This window comes from Lepisosteus oculatus, chromosome 20, assembly GCF_040954835.1.
Source record: "Lepisosteus oculatus isolate fLepOcu1 chromosome 20, fLepOcu1.hap2, whole genome shotgun sequence".
Lineage (NCBI taxonomy): Eukaryota > Metazoa > Chordata > Actinopteri > Semionotiformes > Lepisosteidae > Lepisosteus > Lepisosteus oculatus.
The window spans coordinates 3,892,310-3,909,557 of NC_090715.1; the positions used below are offsets into that span (position 1 = coordinate 3,892,310).

Below are 17,248 nucleotides of genomic sequence, written 5' to 3' on the forward strand. Positions count from 1 at the left end.
GTTTACACGCATGATTACCTATAGTAATTAAAAACCGTCTTAGTAAACTGCCCACAGTGACGTATTAAAATTCCACAACATTAAATCAAAATAGCTTCTCAAAACTGAAAGTCTTCTCGTTAGTTGAACATGCCTTCAGGAGCAGCTCGACAGCTAACGACCGCCCAGTTCCTCACAAAACTGGGAGCGATTGTAGAAAACCCAGAAATCACATCTTTCCAGGTAAATTGGAGGTTGTTTTTTTATGTAATCATGTCAAAAACACAGTGCGTGAATCGTATAGTCTCATTATTGCCTTACTGCTTTGGTGTTCAATTAAGGTAAAAACGTTTCAACGCATGATGATCGAAATCATATAATGGGCCTATAATGTGATAAAACTGAACCATAACACTAAACAATAAAAAAAATCTAAATTAAATGGGATCTTATTCATTTACAGCATTTTCTTATGCGGTGTTCGTCCAGTTAATAACTTCACTCTTGATTCATGTAGTGGGGAGAAAGCGGCAGGTCGGTGATCATTAAAGGAACGGTTTATGAAGAGGAAATCAACACCCGGGAACATCTGATGTTTCTGAAGAAATTCAAAACCACGGCCATGCTGCGAGGGCTTCTGTGCACCTACGGGTTTCAGAAGATGGCGAGGTGAGGACACACCGGGAGTGGGTTATCACCCATTTTTTTTTAACCGCTTTATCCAAAACAGGCTATTGGGTAATCCGGAGCCCGAGCCCATCTCGGCGAGCAACAGCCGCAAGGCAAGGTACACCCTGGACGGGACGCCAGTCTATTGCAGGGTAGATACACTCACTCCACGGTCCGTTTTCCCAGACGTCAATTCACCTCCTGTAAGAAGAAACCGGGGCATGCGGAAAAAACACCCCACACGGGAAGAGCATATAAACTCCACGCAGACTGCACCCCAGGAATTGAACCCCTGCGCCACGGCCGCGTCCGGGAGGGGTGTCTGAATGACAATTTGAAGAACTTCAGGACTGGGCAAAGCTAAGGGCAGACTAAAACTACAAATGTAGATCTGTAATTGCACGCTTCATAAGTTAAGGAGGATACTGTTTATAGTGAAAATAAGTATTTAACCGGGACTTACATAAAGATGTTTAGGTTTCCCGCAAAGCGAGCAATGTAGCGTTTCCTCAGGCGAAATATAAGATTATTATAATCATTCATATTCCTGTGTTTTAAAGATTTTGTCTGTAAATGCTCAATTAAAATGGAACATTTCACGCCCTCCGGGAACTTGATAATTACTTTGGTTCCTCGCTCACTTCCTCCTCCCCTGCAATTTTTTTTAAACCCAGCTCTCGACAGAGATGGGTTTGGTGTTTGAAATTGGGTAGTTGAATCAGTTAAGCACAAGCGGTTAGCGAGTGAAATGCTCTTTCCTTTAATGTCTCTCTTTAGAGAGCAAGTACTGGGGTTCCAAAATGTCTTAGCTTTGAGCACGTTTCCATTGACTGAGCACCTATGAGCACATTTTTCTAGAGCGTGTCCGTCTGTTGCGTCCGATTTAATTAAAAGCAGTTTATTTGAATGCAAGTGTGTTCTTTCATTCTGAAATCGTTATTTCGACTCAGTTACAGAAGTTTGAAAGTTAATGAAAGTGCGTTTTTTTTTTCGCCAAATAATTTCCTGTGCGTATTTTGTCATTGTTGAGTAATGAGCGCCGGCGAATTAAAGTGTTTGCTATCGCCTATTGGCTCTTAAAATTTCACTCCTTGTTTTGGGAAGACTCGGACAAGGATTTAAAAGCAGGGCGCAGGATTTCAGCAGGAGTCCCTGTTTTGTTTTCAGTAGCGATGAGTCACAAATGGGAACCAGCGTTGTGACGGGTTATAAATCATTTAGCACGAAGAAGTCTGTCACTGTTGCACAAATCGGATCTAGCAGGCAGCAGCTGTAGGAATGTACAAATTCTGTAGTCAAACCGCGAAATAAGAAGGCCACAGAAATACATGCGGAATAAAACACAATTTACAATAATGAAAGACTTTGAAAATATACATTTTCCTCACCCGTACAAAAGGCAGGGAATGTGACATAAGAACACATTTAAGTCTATGGGTTGAAATTTAATTTAACGTTTGAAAGAGGGGAAACGTCCAGAAACCACTGCAAATTACTTCTCCTTCTCCTTTATAAGGTGTTATCTGCAACGTAGAAACGCACTTGAATCGCACTCTGTAGATGACCCAACCCTGAGTATTTGACCTCTAAACTTACCTATTAATTCAGATCTTAACATTGAAATGAATGTATCTGATGAAAAGAAGAAAATCGAGTGGGAATCTTTCATTTCAAATTATTTATAATACCCATATAGTTCCATGGACTCAATTGAGTGATTTAAAAATAATCGTGAGAAACAGGTGTATTGGGAATGTTAATGCACGGCCTCAGATTATGTGTGTATACTTTATAAAATGCATCGCTCATGTTTGACATCTCTAACCTGCAGAAGGTCCAGAGGCAATCTACAGGAGTTCCACCACCCCGATTTCTCCAGGACAAGTGCTAAGCAAAACCATCGCAGCAGACGGAGAGCAAACCCCAGCTCCCCCGGCCGCCCACACACAGGGACACCGCTCCTGAATGTGGGGAAGACGGACATCTCGGCCGGAGAGCAAGCCCCAGCGGCCCGGGTCCCCTTGGGGATACCGGCGGAGTTCGAGTGTGAGGGGCAAAATAGTCACACCGACTGTACCGCTGGTAAACCGGGTTCAGCCTAGAGAAAATCAATGCCGAAGGGCCAGTATTAGCACCCATCAGAATACGGGCCGGTAGAATGACCTTCAGATACCTAAATTAAATCAAGTAAAATTAGGCATGACAGCAGGAATGCAGAACATTTGTTGGCAAACGCCAATCGTGTTTTGCTTTTAATCGTCTTGCCAATTTAGGACGCCTTAGTAATGGGTAAGAGTCCTTTAAAGAGAAGCGAGTAAACACTGAATCTTTATTACAAAGCAATCCCATAAATCGTCACCAGTGACTTCGCAAGATGTTTCTTAAAAACGTGCGATATTCTTCTTGAACTCCTTTCATGTTAGATTCTGCAGTGCGAGCACGACGCGTGAGGCCCCTGTATCAGTACATTCACCACGGCCTGCCTGCGCTGGCGTCTGTTCCCGCAGAGCCCGCGTCACGCCGGGGCTCAGCGCAGCCTCCCGCATCGCTGTCGCCATCCGGAGAGCCCGCAGCGACCAGAGCTTCAGGTAGATCCCATCAGGGGTTCCCAAACCATGGCTGCGGGTTTGTAATTCCAGCACAGCTTTTAACGATACAATTGAACTGGAACAGATATTTCCTCGTTTTGCAGCTCCTAATGAAGAGACCTACGCATCCAACGGGAAGGCAGCTTTTCAAAACCAGGACAGGGGATCCCCGGAGTTGGGAAATCCAAACCGAGTGTCTTTTAATTTTGAAGTTCAGCTTCTCAATATGCACAGACTTTAAATAGATACATGCAGAGCGAACTACAGTTGGTGGTCCTATAAAGCAAGTCAAGGTGCTCTGAAATGCCTGTCTAACGGTGCGGTATTTTTTTTTCTTCCCGAGGTGAAGACTGCATGTCCCCTGGCACAGCGGGAGGTTCTTGTGGACAGGTTATAGCACCGCTGGAGCTGGACTGTTCACCCCAAGACAGGATGGACCGAATTCTCCACCTCTGCCCCACAGACCTGCTCCCCCCACTCTCTCCACAGTAGCAGCAGACGTGAGGGTCTTTGACCAGCCTTTGCTGAAGAAGCCCCGGCACGTTCTGCATACAGGATTCTCTATCAGACGCTTTTAATTCAGTTTTAAGTTCTCCGATTTTTGCATCTTGCTTTATTTTCTCTGCCTGCAGGAGAATGTGGAGCAGATAGAAACAGATCAATAATAAGGTAGCAGTGAGCTAATACAATTAACACTCCTGTTGAGTTTGTGGAAAGCAGTGGAGAAGTGGTCACCATTAGTCAGCAGATAGGTCTGTGAAAGCTGCTGTCTCCTGTCTTTGGCATTTTGTCTTCCCCCAGCAGAACACAGGAGCTTTCACGGTGAAATAAAATCTGAAACAATGACCAGGAGGCTACAAGATATTTATTTCCTTTCAGAGTTACATTCAAACAGTATGGATTATAAAAACAAAAAACACCCCCACGTCTCAAGATGCCCGTCTTACAGTAATATCACCAAAATAAAACATTTACCAAAAATGATATCAAAGGAACACAATAAATATTCACCTACAAACTATGTACAACGTATTAAAAACATTTCCTTAGGCTCACATCAAAGCTCTCAAGTAGTTTAGAGTAGCCAAGAATACTTGTCAACGTTAAAAAAGCAACAGTGTTTCGCACTACCACCAGTAAAGAGAGGAACACTACAGCTGTGCTCATTTCATACCTTCGTAGGTAGAAGATGGCCTGATTCTTGGTTACTGTAACAGGGGAAAAGAACACCAGCTGCTATCGATTCCTCAAATGAACAAATTCAAGCCCGAAGAGCCCCTAACCCTGACTTCTGTTTGTCTGGATGGTTTTCATACAGACTGAATGAAACCCAGAACTGTTGAACGTCTCCTGGTACTGGGCTACAACACCCAAGAGAATCCCATTGGGCCTAGGAGCATGGTTCCTCTTTAGATACAACTGTTCCTGAGGTTCATAGTCCAGTTACAGTCCTCTTTCTTTGTATCTTTCAGTTACAAAAGCTCATTTCTGAAGCACATGGGATTTCTCATTCTTCTCACAGAGTGAAGGCAGTACATTGTATATGTAGTCTGGAAACTTAAACTGCTAATTATGTCCCCAAACATATATATATACACACACACATCTACAGATATGTCCAGTGTCATTTGCAGGTTGAAAATCTCAAAAGGACAGGTTCAGTCTAACATCATCTTAGACGAAACATAGATGGTATCGCAAATGGAGAACATCTGGCAGAGACAGAACGGGCTGCCCAGTTACGCCAACTGCAACTCCCAGACCCCCCTACACCTAAGCAGCAGACACGTTTCGGGTAGGATCAAGAAAACATCCGCAGGGCATTCAGGACTGCTGCAGGTTCAGTCTTCCACCTGCTGAGCCGAGCCGAGCGCTAAGTGGAAGATTCCCAGTGGCAGACAGTCCGACCCACTGGGATGACTAAAGCAAAGGGGACGCGCGAAGGAAGAGATGTAGCGCCTCACTAACAGAGCACACCCATTTTGTTTTACTTTCCGTTCTGTGTCAGTCATGTGTGATTGTACCCCTCTGATACGCACTCTTCAGGGGTCATCTTGCCAACGACAGTGCCACACATTACAGAACAGTGACACGAGGCTGGGGAACTCAGTGCCCCAGAATAGGGGTTTTCAATCCCGGCCTGGAGGCCCACAGAACTGCTGGTTTTCATTCCAGCCCCACTCAATTACTTAATTGAAGCCTTAACTGGACTAACAGGTTGCTTGAATACCTGCAAGTTTTCTTCTTCTAATCAAAAGTTGGGAATCGTACGTTACATATGAAACACAACAGTTAAAAGGCGACCCAAAGTGTTGAAGAGCTGAAAGTTAATCCTATTATTAAGTCAAGTAGTTCAATTGTGTAAAAGAGCTTGGCTTGATTAAAATCCAGCAGGGGTGTGGGCCTCCAGGCCCACGATGGGGATTCCCTGCATGACCACACATCTGTGCTTCACTGATCAGGCTGCAGTCAGTCAGGCTTGGCTTCTGTGCCCGACTGCACTGCACACTCAGGCTGTAATGCACAAATCCTGTCTTGGAGAGTGGTGTCTGCAGGTTTTCACATCCCTGTTCCTCATGACCTATGTGAGCTCAGCATTAGCTTCTCTGAGCTTTCAAAATAGGTCTTCAGCTACTGATTAAATAAGGTCTGATGGATTCTGGAGGAGTAGAGATGTTCATTTATGAGAAGAAGGTTTTGATAACTCAGTGCCCTAAAGTAAGGGGCTCCCAGTCCTAGTCCTGGCCCAGACACACCTGTTTCATGTTTTAAGATGAGCGCTCTACTTAACTGAGAGCAGTTGGGGGAGGGGGGTGCATTTGAAACTTGAAGAGTTTTAAGTTTCTTAGGCTATGCAATAGTTAAAAGCAACTTACCACATGCTTAAGAATAAAGATGAACGAAGGATTAAAGTAGGAAACGAAGCTTGGTTGGCACAAAATACACCTAGGATTGGAAACCCCAGCAATAAGGCACTGACCAGCCCTCCACCCCAGAGGTCAAAGGGCATTCTGATATGGATAGAGGGCAAAAGATCCCCTTGTATTGTCAAGTTAACCAGCAATCCTGACCAAACGAGCCAGTAACCTTTTAAAGGTTCTTAATCATGCTGATCAGACCTGAGAACACCTTTCATGCAAGAAAAAGATATCAGAAAAGAAGCATCGAAGAGGTTCCGTGAGAAAAAAACGAGCTTTTTAAGTTGTCAAAACTTAAAAATATATATATATATATTTTAGGAGTAATTACTTCCTGATGAAAGTCAAAGCTCTGGAAAGATTCATCACATTTGTTAGAACTAGTTTCAAACCCCTACCAGCTGCCGGCTCTGAATTAAAAAAAAATAAAGGCCTTTGCTTTGAAAACCAGAGATGCACAATGTGCAGACGAAGGGAATGAAACGAAAGCACCAAGGACAGAACGAGAGGAGTCGGCAAGACAGCACGAGTGAAGGCCTGCAAACGCTCGGTCTGGTCGCAGAGGGGCTCCGTGTGCTGTAGCTCCTATTTGCTCTACAAGAGGGGGGGAAGTCTAATCACTGGCCGAGCACAACCTCCAGAAGAGGGGATGGAGGAATTTCACCAGCTCCCTGAAGGCGGGAGGTCACTGCCCCCGGAGCCCGGCTGGGCTGCAGGGATCCTCAGGGGTTGATCCTCTGCAGCGCGTCGCACAAGTTCTGGTTGGCGTCGGGCATCTCGGTCATGACTTCCACCGTCTCCCACTCCCCGGTGCGGCTGGACGTCTTGATGGCGTCCACCACGCACTGCATGTACAGCCCGTCCTCAAAGGAGGCGGCCGCGGCCAGGGGCTGCAGTTCCCAGGTCCGGCGGTCCTCCTGGCCCTGGAAGGACTGGCGCAGGGCCTGCACCATGCACACCATGCCCCTGAGGTAGGGCAAGGGGATGTCCAGCAGCCCCTTGTCCAGCGGCCCCGGGGGGTCGGCCAGGAGCAGCTCCTCCTGGTAGGCGGTGTTCCTCTGCCCGTAGAGGTCGGTGCCCCGGGCCACCAGCCTCCCCGCGGAGCCCACCACCATCACCTCGTGCACGAAGGCCCCCGGCATGTTGAAGTTGAGGGTGACGGTGCTGCAGACGCCCCCCGTCATCAGCATCTGGAAGAAGCAGAAGTCGTCGCTGGTGACGTGCCGGATGCCCCGGATGGCGCCGCTCTGCTTGACGAAGGTCTTGAGCAGCCCGTGCACCCTCTCGGCCCGCCGGCCCGTCAGGTGGCTCAGCAGGTCCACGATGTAGGTGCCCATGGTGTGCAGTCCCCCGCCGCCCATCAGCTCGTCGCAGATCCAGTTGTAGGTCTTGCCCAGCAGGCTGCCCCAGTAGACCCGCACGTCGCACACCATCACCTCGCCCACGTAGCCCTCGTCGATCAGCTGCTTCATCCGCGCGAAGGCCGGCAGGAAGCGCAGCACGTTCCCCATCAGGCTCATCAGCTTGGGGTAGTAGCGGGCCGCCGTCACCATCATGAAGGCATCGGCCGAGGTGGCGGCCTTCTCGCAGATCACGTTTTTCCCGATCCCTTCGGCAAGGCAGAGAGAGAGAGAGAAAGGGAGTCACGGCGGCTCTCACGCCATCTACACCCGCATTTCCCAAATGCCAAAGCCTTTAAAGCCTCCTGCAGTGGCGAATCTTGCAATGACGATCTACTGCATGGACTGCAATAATGGCAGGACAGACAAGTCCCAGCGCACAGCAACCCAACCCATGTCGGGCTTTGAACTATACATGTTTACACTGACATGTGACAAGTTAAAATAAATGATTCAGTGCAAATGGTGCAAGATTTTAACAGATTAAGGAATCCTGTGAAGTATCAAAGCCCAATGACAGTCTTCTCTAATTCATGAATGTATTCAATTACACTATTAGGAGGATAGGGGCGCCAAAGTCCTGCACTGCAAATGACACGAGGGCCTGGGAAAGCAGGAGAATAACCTGTGCGATTAAAGCAGCTGCGGAGATTCACAACCATCCGCTCAAGCACACTCAAGAGAAAACTTCCTGACACTTTTTTTTTTAAGTTTCAATCCATCGTGGTTGCTGATCAGACGATCTCTTCAGGATTCCCAGAGAATCTGCTTCTTCGGGAGGGCTTGGCAGCTCATTTCAGACTCCCAGTACGTTTTGTGTGAGGACATGCTCGTTTTTCCAGTCAATACATGCATGCTATCAGTTTCCGTTTTTACCCTTTTCTCCTGAAAGGGAGTTGGATTAAACTTTGCTAACTGGAAGAGGCTGGGTTTTATTAGCTAAGCATTCCCATCCAGCTATTTCCAGGGTATCGGCCCCAACAACACAGCTGGATGTTTTGTTACACACTCCCACGGCCCTTTGTAAAAAGAAGAGCCTTCTGCTCTTGGTTTAAATTTCCCTTCAGAAGAGATTCTGTGGGAATCCTGGCTATGCCTTACTGCACAGTCCTTTGACAAAGTCCCTTAACTTGACACACAGCTGTGACTGCAGGCTGAGAGAGAGAAATCATTAACACAGCTTTCTCCATAGTCAACTGACATCTGGTGGACCAAACAACATGCTCTTATACAATCTCGTGATAAAAGAAACATATAATTCGCTTATTCAATCACAGAGCAATGCATTTAAAAGTTTTTTTAGCTCAGAGTTTGGCGGACTCTAGTGGCGGCCCACTGTCACTGCACCTTTTGGTACGTCCCTCTGCCACATAGGTGAAGAGGACACCGCTGTATGCTAAATTCAGGTTTATGATAGGCTACCAAGCTTCTCAGTCAAAAAAGCGCTTGAACATCCCTGAGCAATTAAGGGCATCTGAGCCTCTTCGCTACACAAGGCTTGAGCCCTGTCTTGGAATCCATCAGGAAGGCAGTCTGGAGTTAGCGCTTGGGCACAATTCAATATCGCCGAGTGCGGGTGAGGGTGTGTCGATGGCTCAGAGGTACAGAGCTTGCGACCCAGAAAGCTGTGGCCGCTCAGAGTGAGCTCTGCAGCTCTGTGATACAGCACTGCCTGGTCTCCTGGCAGAGAGAGGGCTCTTGTCAGAGAGACTGGCAGAAGTCCCCTACAGCTGCGCTCCTGATAAGGCGCGCGTGAGAGCATGAGAGCGCGTGTGTGTGTGTGAGAGAAGGGGCTCGGGAAGGACGCTGGGACAGGAAAACCCCCCAGAGCCACAGGGCTCCTGCGTCTGTCCTGAGGAACACAGCCCCCTGCAGGAGGAGGGGGTCGGCCTCCTGTGGGTAATTTACCCTCGCTGAACAGCTCTGCTTTCCTGTTTGTCTTCCTCATTTCCTACGGCCTCCCTTCACTCACCCTCAACCTCCTCGCATCCCCCCCCCAACAGCGCTCCTTCATGGGAGTGCTCTTTTACTGCACTGGCAGCGGGCAGCCTCATTAGTCACGAGGCGACAAGACAGGAAATTAAAAAGCAACGAGCCAACTGCATGTCACCGACGGTTTTCGCTCTAGCGTCCCCCCCCAAGACAAAGGAAAACGACCGACTCCCTACGGTGCAGCCCTCAGCAGGGACACAGTGCATTGTGGGTGAGCCCTGCTCATTTCCAACAGGCTGGGTGAGCTAGCATCACGCCAGCCTCCCGCCAGGACCACATGACCGCCAGGAAGACTAACCTGTTCACACACTTTGAGCCTGACTCACTCGCTAAAGGATGGACATGATGTGCCCACGGTACAGGTGTGGGGGAAAAGTGAGGAGTGGCGACACTGAGCCGCTGAACACAGGCAGGTAGTTAAACGGTCTGCCGCCCTGTTTAAAATTCCCAGCCTGGCCCCCAGACTCCCCTCCTCAAGCAAACCTCCTGAATCCAGGAGAGTGGGAACCAACCTGCCTGGTCAGGTTCCAGCCAGAAAGCCCAGAGGCGCGTTCTAACTCCCTAATTCCCGGAATAATGAAACGCCTCCCTCAGCGGATTCCGGGTCTGGACTGGGCCGATGACGAGCCCTTCAGGGTTACAGCACACCTTCCTCGTATTAGGAACTGGAGGCTCTGCAGGGTCGGAGGCTTTCGTGGGTTTCCTTATAGGCGGAGACCTGTTACGTACTTCTCCTGCATACTTTAACACGGCACTCACGAAAAAGATCAACTGCGTCATTTTAAAACAAAAATACACTGTGCTGTGTTCCAGTGAGTGAACACATCTTGTGAAATCCACTGGGTGTTTTACGTACTTTACATTGTTTTTATTGCTGTCTCAGTGAGGCCAGAGGAAAATTCCCACTGTATGTGGACAATAAAGTAGATAGTATCAGTCAGTCCAATCAGCATATTTGATCAACAGTGCCTTTAGTGCCTCGGGGCTGTGTTTGTGTTAATCCGTTGTTCTCAGGGAGTTTTTTGCAAGTGAGTATTTAAAGTTTAATCAGCCCCCTTCAGAATTAAAAGACAGTCAAAGCCACCAGCCCCTGTGCCCATTTTAAATGAGGCACCGCGGGTTCAAAGACCGATATATTTGGGCCCGTTCAAGCCAGATTCACCAAAACAAAGCCACTGCAAACAAAAAAACTCCAGGACTGGAAGGTTAAAGCAAAAAGAGGAGGAATTGGTAAAAAGAAGGCAGCGCCTAAAAAGGAAGAGAAGGAAAAAAAAACAAAACAAAGAAAGGCTATCAGGCTTCTCCCTATCAGGGTCACCACAGCTCCTCCCAGCCCGGGCCGAGGCCTCTCCCCGAGCGGCCCGGCGCAGGAAACGGACACTGCTGGCCCGGCCCGTCTCCCTGCTCTCTTCCTGCAGCGCGGGGTGCTGGGGGGGGGGACCAGGGAGAGCTGCCGAGACGCACAGGCCCGCTGTCCTCGCCCCAGCTCACTTCACTCTCCCGCTCACCCTCACCCATAACCCCAGCGCACACTCGTCTGCTGCCAGCGCTGCAGAGCCGACTCGTTCTCCAGTCTCCGTCCTGCTGGGATTCGCCCAGTTCGGCCCTTTTCCAGATTCGGCAGTGGCAGCTTCTACCCTGGGATTTCCGGGCACCTCCAGTTCCATCTACCTCTCAAAGCATCGCCTGAATTTTAACAGCAAAATCCCTACAGCATGCGAGATGGGATTTGTGCTTTTACCAGCAGACAGCTGACTGGCGAATTATTTCAAAAAACGCCACGACCCCATTATCCGGGGAAAAAAAAAAAAGTCAAAAGACAAACACCCACAAGGATGTTCTCTTACAGAAGCCGAATGTGGGCTTGAAAAGTCCGACTGTGCGTTTGACAAACCCAGAAGGTCTAAACAAATGAATTTTTTGTCTAGATTGACTTTTATATGGACGATTTCAGACACAAAACGGCCGAGGAAGTTAACCCGCCCAGATCAGGAAGGAAGGGTAATCAGGCAGGAATTTGTGAGGAAAATAAGGGCAGATATATATACAATTTTCAGAATCAGAAAGGAAAAATAGAATGAGCAGATTTTTTAAGGATTTCATAACTGTGCAGCTATGAATGATGCACAAATTACATTGCTTCACACGGTCATCAGACTATGACTGTTTATTACAGCCATAAACAGGAACTAGGATCTAAACAAATTCAGCACTGAAACCAAGTGGCAGGGAAGATTAAATAGGCAAAAGCTTCCATTTATATTCCCCAGAGGAGATGTGAAGATCTAAGCCAAGGCATTTGTTTATAGCAAAAATAATCCTACCAAAAAGAACAAATCCATGCAAAACCCAAAGAGAGTGCTCCCACTGTAACTGCAAATGGCATCACTGCATGTAATCAATATATGATCAATCATAATTCATCTGTGCAATGTACTTATTTTACCAGTTAACCCAACAACATGCAAATAGAATCCATTCTGATCCACATCCCCCTCTGTGGTATAGTAACCAGGAAATCGTAGCAAAGTCCAAAAGTGAAAACAATCATCACAGCGAAACAGGTTCACAAGTCTGATTACAGTTCCTCTGTATCGCTTTGGGTTAACTGGTAAGATGAGCACCCTGTATTATTTAGATAAGAGCTCCATTGTGAGGCTAAAGAATCCGATTAACGGACACCAGTCATAATAAAGGCTCTGTTGTCAAGGCAGGGAAAGGCAGTGGACTCATTTGCGTAACTTCAGAACAAACAAGGAACTCTTCCTGCTGAGGGCATCAGCACATGACAGACCTTAGGGGAGATTAGAGTCGCGAGCACTATAAGCCGTCCTTTGTGACCAATAGCTTTGCGATGTTAGAACTGCAGCCCAAGTTCCAAAGTCTTTTAGCGGGATTTCGAAAAGACTTTTAAAAAAAGAGCTGAAGACAAACTTGAATCTCTCAGTTGTGACTAATCGCTGGCTTGGTTTCTAGATGGGCTCCTAGGTCTGCCAGACCTCCAGGCTGGGAGCAGCAAGTCAAGAGAAAGAAAGGTCCTGTCTTTGGCTCTGCTCACCCGTCATGCTACAGCACTGCTCTACTGTAAGGCAGAGCTGAAGGCTTCTGAGCAGCATCTGAGGTCCCATGAGGCGAAACAGAACTGTAACTTTCTTTGGAGGGGGGAGCTGGGGCTATAAAGGAATAAGCCAAGGCTGATTCCAGGCTGAAAAGCAGAAAGAAGCAGCAATGACGCGTCAGCTGTTGAGTCCTCTTCTTTCTACCATTCAGCGTGAAATTAACCTTTACCAGTTCCTGTATAGGGGCGACCCAGTGGCATTGCTGTCTCGCAGGCCTGGGACCCTGGGCTCAATCCCAGACCTAGGGTGCTGTCTGTGTGGAGTCTGTATGTTCTCCCCACGTTTGTGTGGGTTTCCTCCCACAGTCCAAAGGCAAAAGGTTAATTGGATCCTAGGTAAAAGCGGCCTTGGTGTCCGTACGTTATTTGGCCTGGTGATGGGTTCTTGTCCTGTCTAGGGTGGACCCTGCCTTGCGCCTGTTGCTTGCTGGGATAGGCTCCATTCCCCCCCGTGACCCTGATTTGGGTGGAGCGGTGGCTCTGTGGCTAAGGATCTGCGCCTGTGACTGGAAGGTTGCCGGTTCAAATCCTGCGGCCGGCAGAGGAATCCTACTCCGTTGGGCCCCTGAGCAAGGCCCTTAACCCCAACTGCTCCAGGGGCGCCGTACAATGACCGACCCTGCACTCTGACCCCAAGCTTTCAAGTATGTGAAAAGATTAATTCCTAATGCAATAAATTGTATAGGGCTAATAAAGAAACATTATTATTATTAACATTATTTTGGAAGAAGTGGTTTGGAAATGGATGGACGGATGTTTCCTTTCTGAATCTCAGTGGCTGATAACAGAGGACCTGCACTGGGCTGTTCTGGCAGGCAGCAGCGGGGCACAGAGGGGCTCGGCGAGGCTCGGCGTCTTACCCAGCGCCTTGACGGCGATCTGGCGGGTCAGCGGCGGCGGGATGTTGATGCAGACCAGGTCCACGTCGGGGTGCAGCAGCACGTCGTCCGTGCGGCTGGTGTGGAAGGGGATCCCCAGCTCCTGGGAGAGCTGCCGGGCCTCCTCGTCCGTGCGCCCCCACACCGCCTCCACCGAGAAGCCCTCCGCCTGCAGCAGGGGCACCAGCACCCGAGCTGTGCTCCCCGTCCCGAAGACGCCCACGCCGGGCAGCATGGCCGGCCTGCAGCCACCTCCTTTTCCGCACTCAGGGCCGGACGGGCATCTCCTGCCAGCCTCTCACAGCGCCGCCCTCCTGCTCACCTGCGGAACAGCGCCAAGTGACTTTATAGTTCAGGATGTAGGTAACAGCACATGTGTAGTAATGTCAGAAAGTACACAGCTGACCCAAGCAAGAGGACAGTGCCGGGAGTTAAAATTCACATCTACTTCTGCAATAAAACCTCTTCCGCAACAACAGCCTAGCGCTGTTCTCTAAAACGCGCGAGAGAGGTGCTCACAATGCACATCAGAAAACTGGCCAACGAGAAGAGCCAATCGGCCCATATAGCTAACTGATCCGAGAATCTCGAGCGGGCATTTCTAGAAAAAAATGAGGGCACTGGCTACCTTGCTCCAGATTCCCAAAAGCCCTTGAATTCCTTACAGTCGAATCGGTAAGCAATCACTGACGACCCAACGGTGCCAATTCAATGTTGAAACTCCGGGTAGAACCTGGAATTTTTAGACCTTCAGTCTACAACTCTCAGCTGAGCCTTTTCAGGGACTGGGCAAAGAAATTCCCCAGTTACAATGGTGATCCCGAGAATACCCATTTATACAGCAGGGCAGATGTGCACCTAATAATAAACCAGTCATAAAATCACAAATCAATAACAATATTTTCCATAAACGGAGTCCAGCTCCAGGAACAGAGTGCGAGCACAACTAGAGGTCACTGACAGTGTGAAACAGGGATCTAAACTTGCAAACATGAGCTCTCTTACCAGGCTACACTGACTATCTCCAGGCCTGGTCCTGAGGCACCCCAGATCAACTGTGTCATCCATCAAACAGGCACGTTGTACAAAGTCATTCAGAGATCACCGAGGACTAAAACCTCAGCCTTCAAGGACCAGAATTCAATTAACTGAAGAGATTACTTGCTTGATTCATCAGTAGCCGACAGGTGTGGCCAATGTCTAAAAACAGGTGACCTATGAGACTAACTGGACTGGGGATCAGGGTTGGATCAAGGTTGGAGAGCCCTGCCGCAGAGGAGGCACTTATGTTTCTAACCTGAATCAGAGGAGAGTCTCCTCTTCACAAGGTTAGTCACTTTGAAGATGACAGATCTGCTGTGACTGAAAACAGCATTTCAAACGTGACAAACTGCAGCAAGACGCACAAAACACGGTTACTGTTACCCTTTTGTTACCCTTAAAAATATCCGGACGTGGCTACTTGACTGTTAACAGCTGTTTGTGGTTATGTGGTTGGACAGTGCAAAAAATCATTATGAATCGTTTAAAGTAAATTATTGTTAAATAACTCCTGGAAAAGGCTGCCTTTGAGTAGGCTTTTAAGGTCTTCAGTAACAGACTGATAGCTAGTCACAAGAACGGTGTGCACAAAATATTCTGCGGGGTTTATTCAAGAAAAAACGGTTCAAAACCCTCGGGGTGGCCTTTCGAGTGAACAGCGTGTCTGTTGAAAGATCCCGTTTGCGATAGCCTGCAGATAGTCCAGAGTCCAGGTGAGACCGACTTGTTTTGAAGTCTGGCAAAGTAAATCCTGTGGGTACCTTTTGCGTAATTAACACGGTCACAACTTTAATCTTGCAAGCAACACCTGAACAGCTTCGAAACACGAGAGGAAGCGGTTGTATAATGTGCTCAGACCAGTTTATTAACTTCAAGTTACCGCACATTTTCTGTTCCTTATTCTCTGTCCCGGGCCTCGGTTATTTAATTTTTTTTAAACATTCCTTTTACCTTATCCAGGCGTGTTTCTTCCACTACAGGAAAAACGATTTCTGGTAGTCAATGCAAAATCAAGAAGTAATTTTGGATAAAAAAAAAACGTCTCGCTTTAATCCGACGTTTTTATATGCATATAGAGCTGACGGTTCTGATCGTCTCTTATCTACCACACGCAATAAAAACACGCCACTCCTTTAAAATATTAATCAACCATCTGGCCATACATCCGGCTTACTGGACACGCTTTCAAAAACATTATTTGCTGGCTTCTCAAAAATACTCTTGAGTAGCTAGCATTGAACCAACAACACCCCAGACGAGCTCCCAAGCGACACAACAGGAGAACAAGAAGCGACTGGCAAGTGAGGTTTGTTTTATCCACACAGCACCACGGACACGGAAACGGCAAAGCGGCGAACACGGAAAATTACCCTGGTAATGAATGAATCCACCGGCAGAGAAAAAAAAAACCCCCACCGCCAATCAGCTTTCTGCCTGAGCATCGCCAATCGGCACAATCGATAGACAAGACGCAAAACACCGACTTAATCTTTTAAATCCCCCACCCTTTTATGACAATGGGAGAATCGCGTGTGAATTATTTTAAAAAGAAATGTTCACAGCCGCTTTCTGTGTTCCTAAGGAGAGGATGACCGTGAACCAGCGGAGCAAGCAGAGAGCAAGAGGGGGTGCCAGCCCGGAGTGGGACCGTGTCACCCCTGCAGTCGGTCTCTTTCTCGTTTCCCTTGCAAAAACAACTGCACGTACCCCCCCACCCGGGCCAGCGATCCCGCTGCGGCTCCGTGCCTCTCACACGGACCCAGAGAGGCTTCGCCCTGCCGGGGGATGAGCGACACGCCTCGGCGCTCCTGCAGACAGCGGCGCTACCGGCCGGGCTGCGCCGGGAGGCGTGAGCGGAGGAGCGCACAACGAAAACGTCTCGAAAACCCGTTCATCTTTGTCTTGTGTGTGTGTGTGTGGGTTTGCAAAACCGGGACTGTGCCAGCGGATACCTGCGTGCCCCCCGCCACCCCAAGAGAGAGTCCATACCCACCAGCAGCAGGCAGAAAACGTCGGACCAGTCTGGCACTTTTAGCCCCGCAGCCTCTGGACTCACTTTCGCCTCATACACGCAGCCCAGCCCAGCCCTCCGACACTGTAGCGCCGTTGCACAGCGATGCCATTTCGCTCCCGGTAGTTCACGGAAACCAAAGCCTTGGTTACCTCCGTTTTGTTTTCCTGTTTTCGGCTCCTGCGCCCCGAGCCCGGCCGCTCCTGTGCGCTCGCTCCCAGCATGACGGAGCGAGGCTGCGCACGCAGGGCGCCCCGGACACGCCTCTTCTGCGCAGCTCGGCCCTGCCGGGGGTGTGAAAGAGCCGTGTTTACAGTTCATTTCACTGTCTTACTTCATGCGTGGAAGGGAATTTAGCGATGCTTACAGCTATACCTCCAGACGCCGCCAAAAAAGAAAAACATGTTGTGTAAAACATGGATGTAAGCATAATTAAATATAAAGGTTGATTCCATGCTGAAAATAAAAGAGACACAACGTTGTGTCTGGAATACACCTTTACTTGCTCATTTGCAGCTTAAGCATGCTGACGCGGATACCTACTTGAACATGATCAAATGTAGCTATGAATTTCTTTGTTTGCCGAAACGTTTTACGAAGCTTTCCTCAACCATGGAAAAACACATTCCTCGTGGCTGCTGCGGGATCCTGCTC

At 48.5% G+C, this 17,248-nt stretch overlaps 2 protein-coding genes across 7 annotated transcripts; one reads left to right on the forward strand and one right to left on the reverse strand.

The window, feature by feature from the left end:
* The first annotated feature begins 35 nt into the window (after positions 1 to 35).
* LOC107080054 (uncharacterized) lies at positions 36 to 4,082 on the forward strand. 4 transcript variants are annotated; one of them, XM_069181211.1, is made up of 5 exons: positions 36 to 222; positions 497 to 648; positions 2,480 to 2,730; positions 3,072 to 3,236; positions 3,341 to 3,564. In XM_069181211.1, the coding sequence occupies exons 1-5, from the start codon at positions 130 to 132 to the stop codon at positions 3,475 to 3,477; spliced, it is 798 nt and encodes a 265-aa protein (XP_069037312.1). In that variant the 5' UTR covers positions 36 to 129; the 3' UTR covers positions 3,478 to 3,564. The 4 variants fall into 4 exon arrangements, with proteins under 4 accessions (XP_069037312.1, XP_069037311.1, XP_069037310.1 ...); XM_069181210.1 differs by lacking the exon at positions 3,341 to 3,564 and adding an exon at positions 3,586 to 4,082 and having other exon boundaries at positions 41 to 222; XM_069181209.1 differs by lacking the exon at positions 3,341 to 3,564 and adding an exon at positions 3,580 to 4,082 and having other exon boundaries at positions 45 to 222.
* On the reverse strand, positions 4,083 to 17,057 carry gfod2 (glucose-fructose oxidoreductase domain containing 2). Of its 3 annotated transcripts, none has more exons than XM_015368422.2 (3): positions 16,747 to 17,057; positions 13,525 to 13,864; positions 4,083 to 7,763 (listed from the first exon to the last, which is right to left on the reverse strand). In XM_015368422.2, the coding sequence occupies exons 2-3, from the start codon at positions 13,775 to 13,777 to the stop codon at positions 6,877 to 6,879; spliced, it is 1,140 nt and encodes a 379-aa protein (XP_015223908.2). In that variant the 5' UTR covers positions 13,778 to 13,864; positions 16,747 to 17,057; the 3' UTR covers positions 4,083 to 6,876. The 3 variants fall into 3 exon arrangements, with proteins under 3 accessions (XP_015223908.2, XP_069037307.1, XP_069037308.1); XM_069181206.1 differs by having other exon boundaries at positions 16,577 to 17,057; XM_069181207.1 differs by lacking the exon at positions 16,747 to 17,057 and adding an exon at positions 15,535 to 15,676.
* Between the last annotated feature and the right edge of the window lie 191 nt (positions 17,058 to 17,248).

Bases quoted from the DNA above. Each gene is read 5' to 3' on its own strand.
- LOC107080054 (XM_069181209.1), top strand. From the start codon at position 130: ATGCCTTCAGGAGCAGCTCGACAGCTAACGACCGCCCAGTTCCTCACA. The intron at 649-2,479 runs GTGAGGACACAC...TCTAACCTGCAG, and splicing joins GGGTTTCAGAAGATGGCGAG to AAGGTCCAGAGGCAATCTAC. The intron at 2,731-3,071 runs GTAAACCGGGTT...CTTTCATGTTAG, and splicing joins TCACACCGACTGTACCGCTG to ATTCTGCAGTGCGAGCACGA.
- gfod2 (XM_015368422.2), bottom strand. From the start codon at position 13,777: ATGCTGCCCGGCGTGGGCGTCTTCGGGACGGGGAGCACAGCTCGGGTG. The intron at 7,764-13,524 runs GTAAGACGCCGA...GCCTTGCCGAAG, and splicing joins GATCGCCGTCAAGGCGCTGG to GGATCGGGAAAAACGTGATC.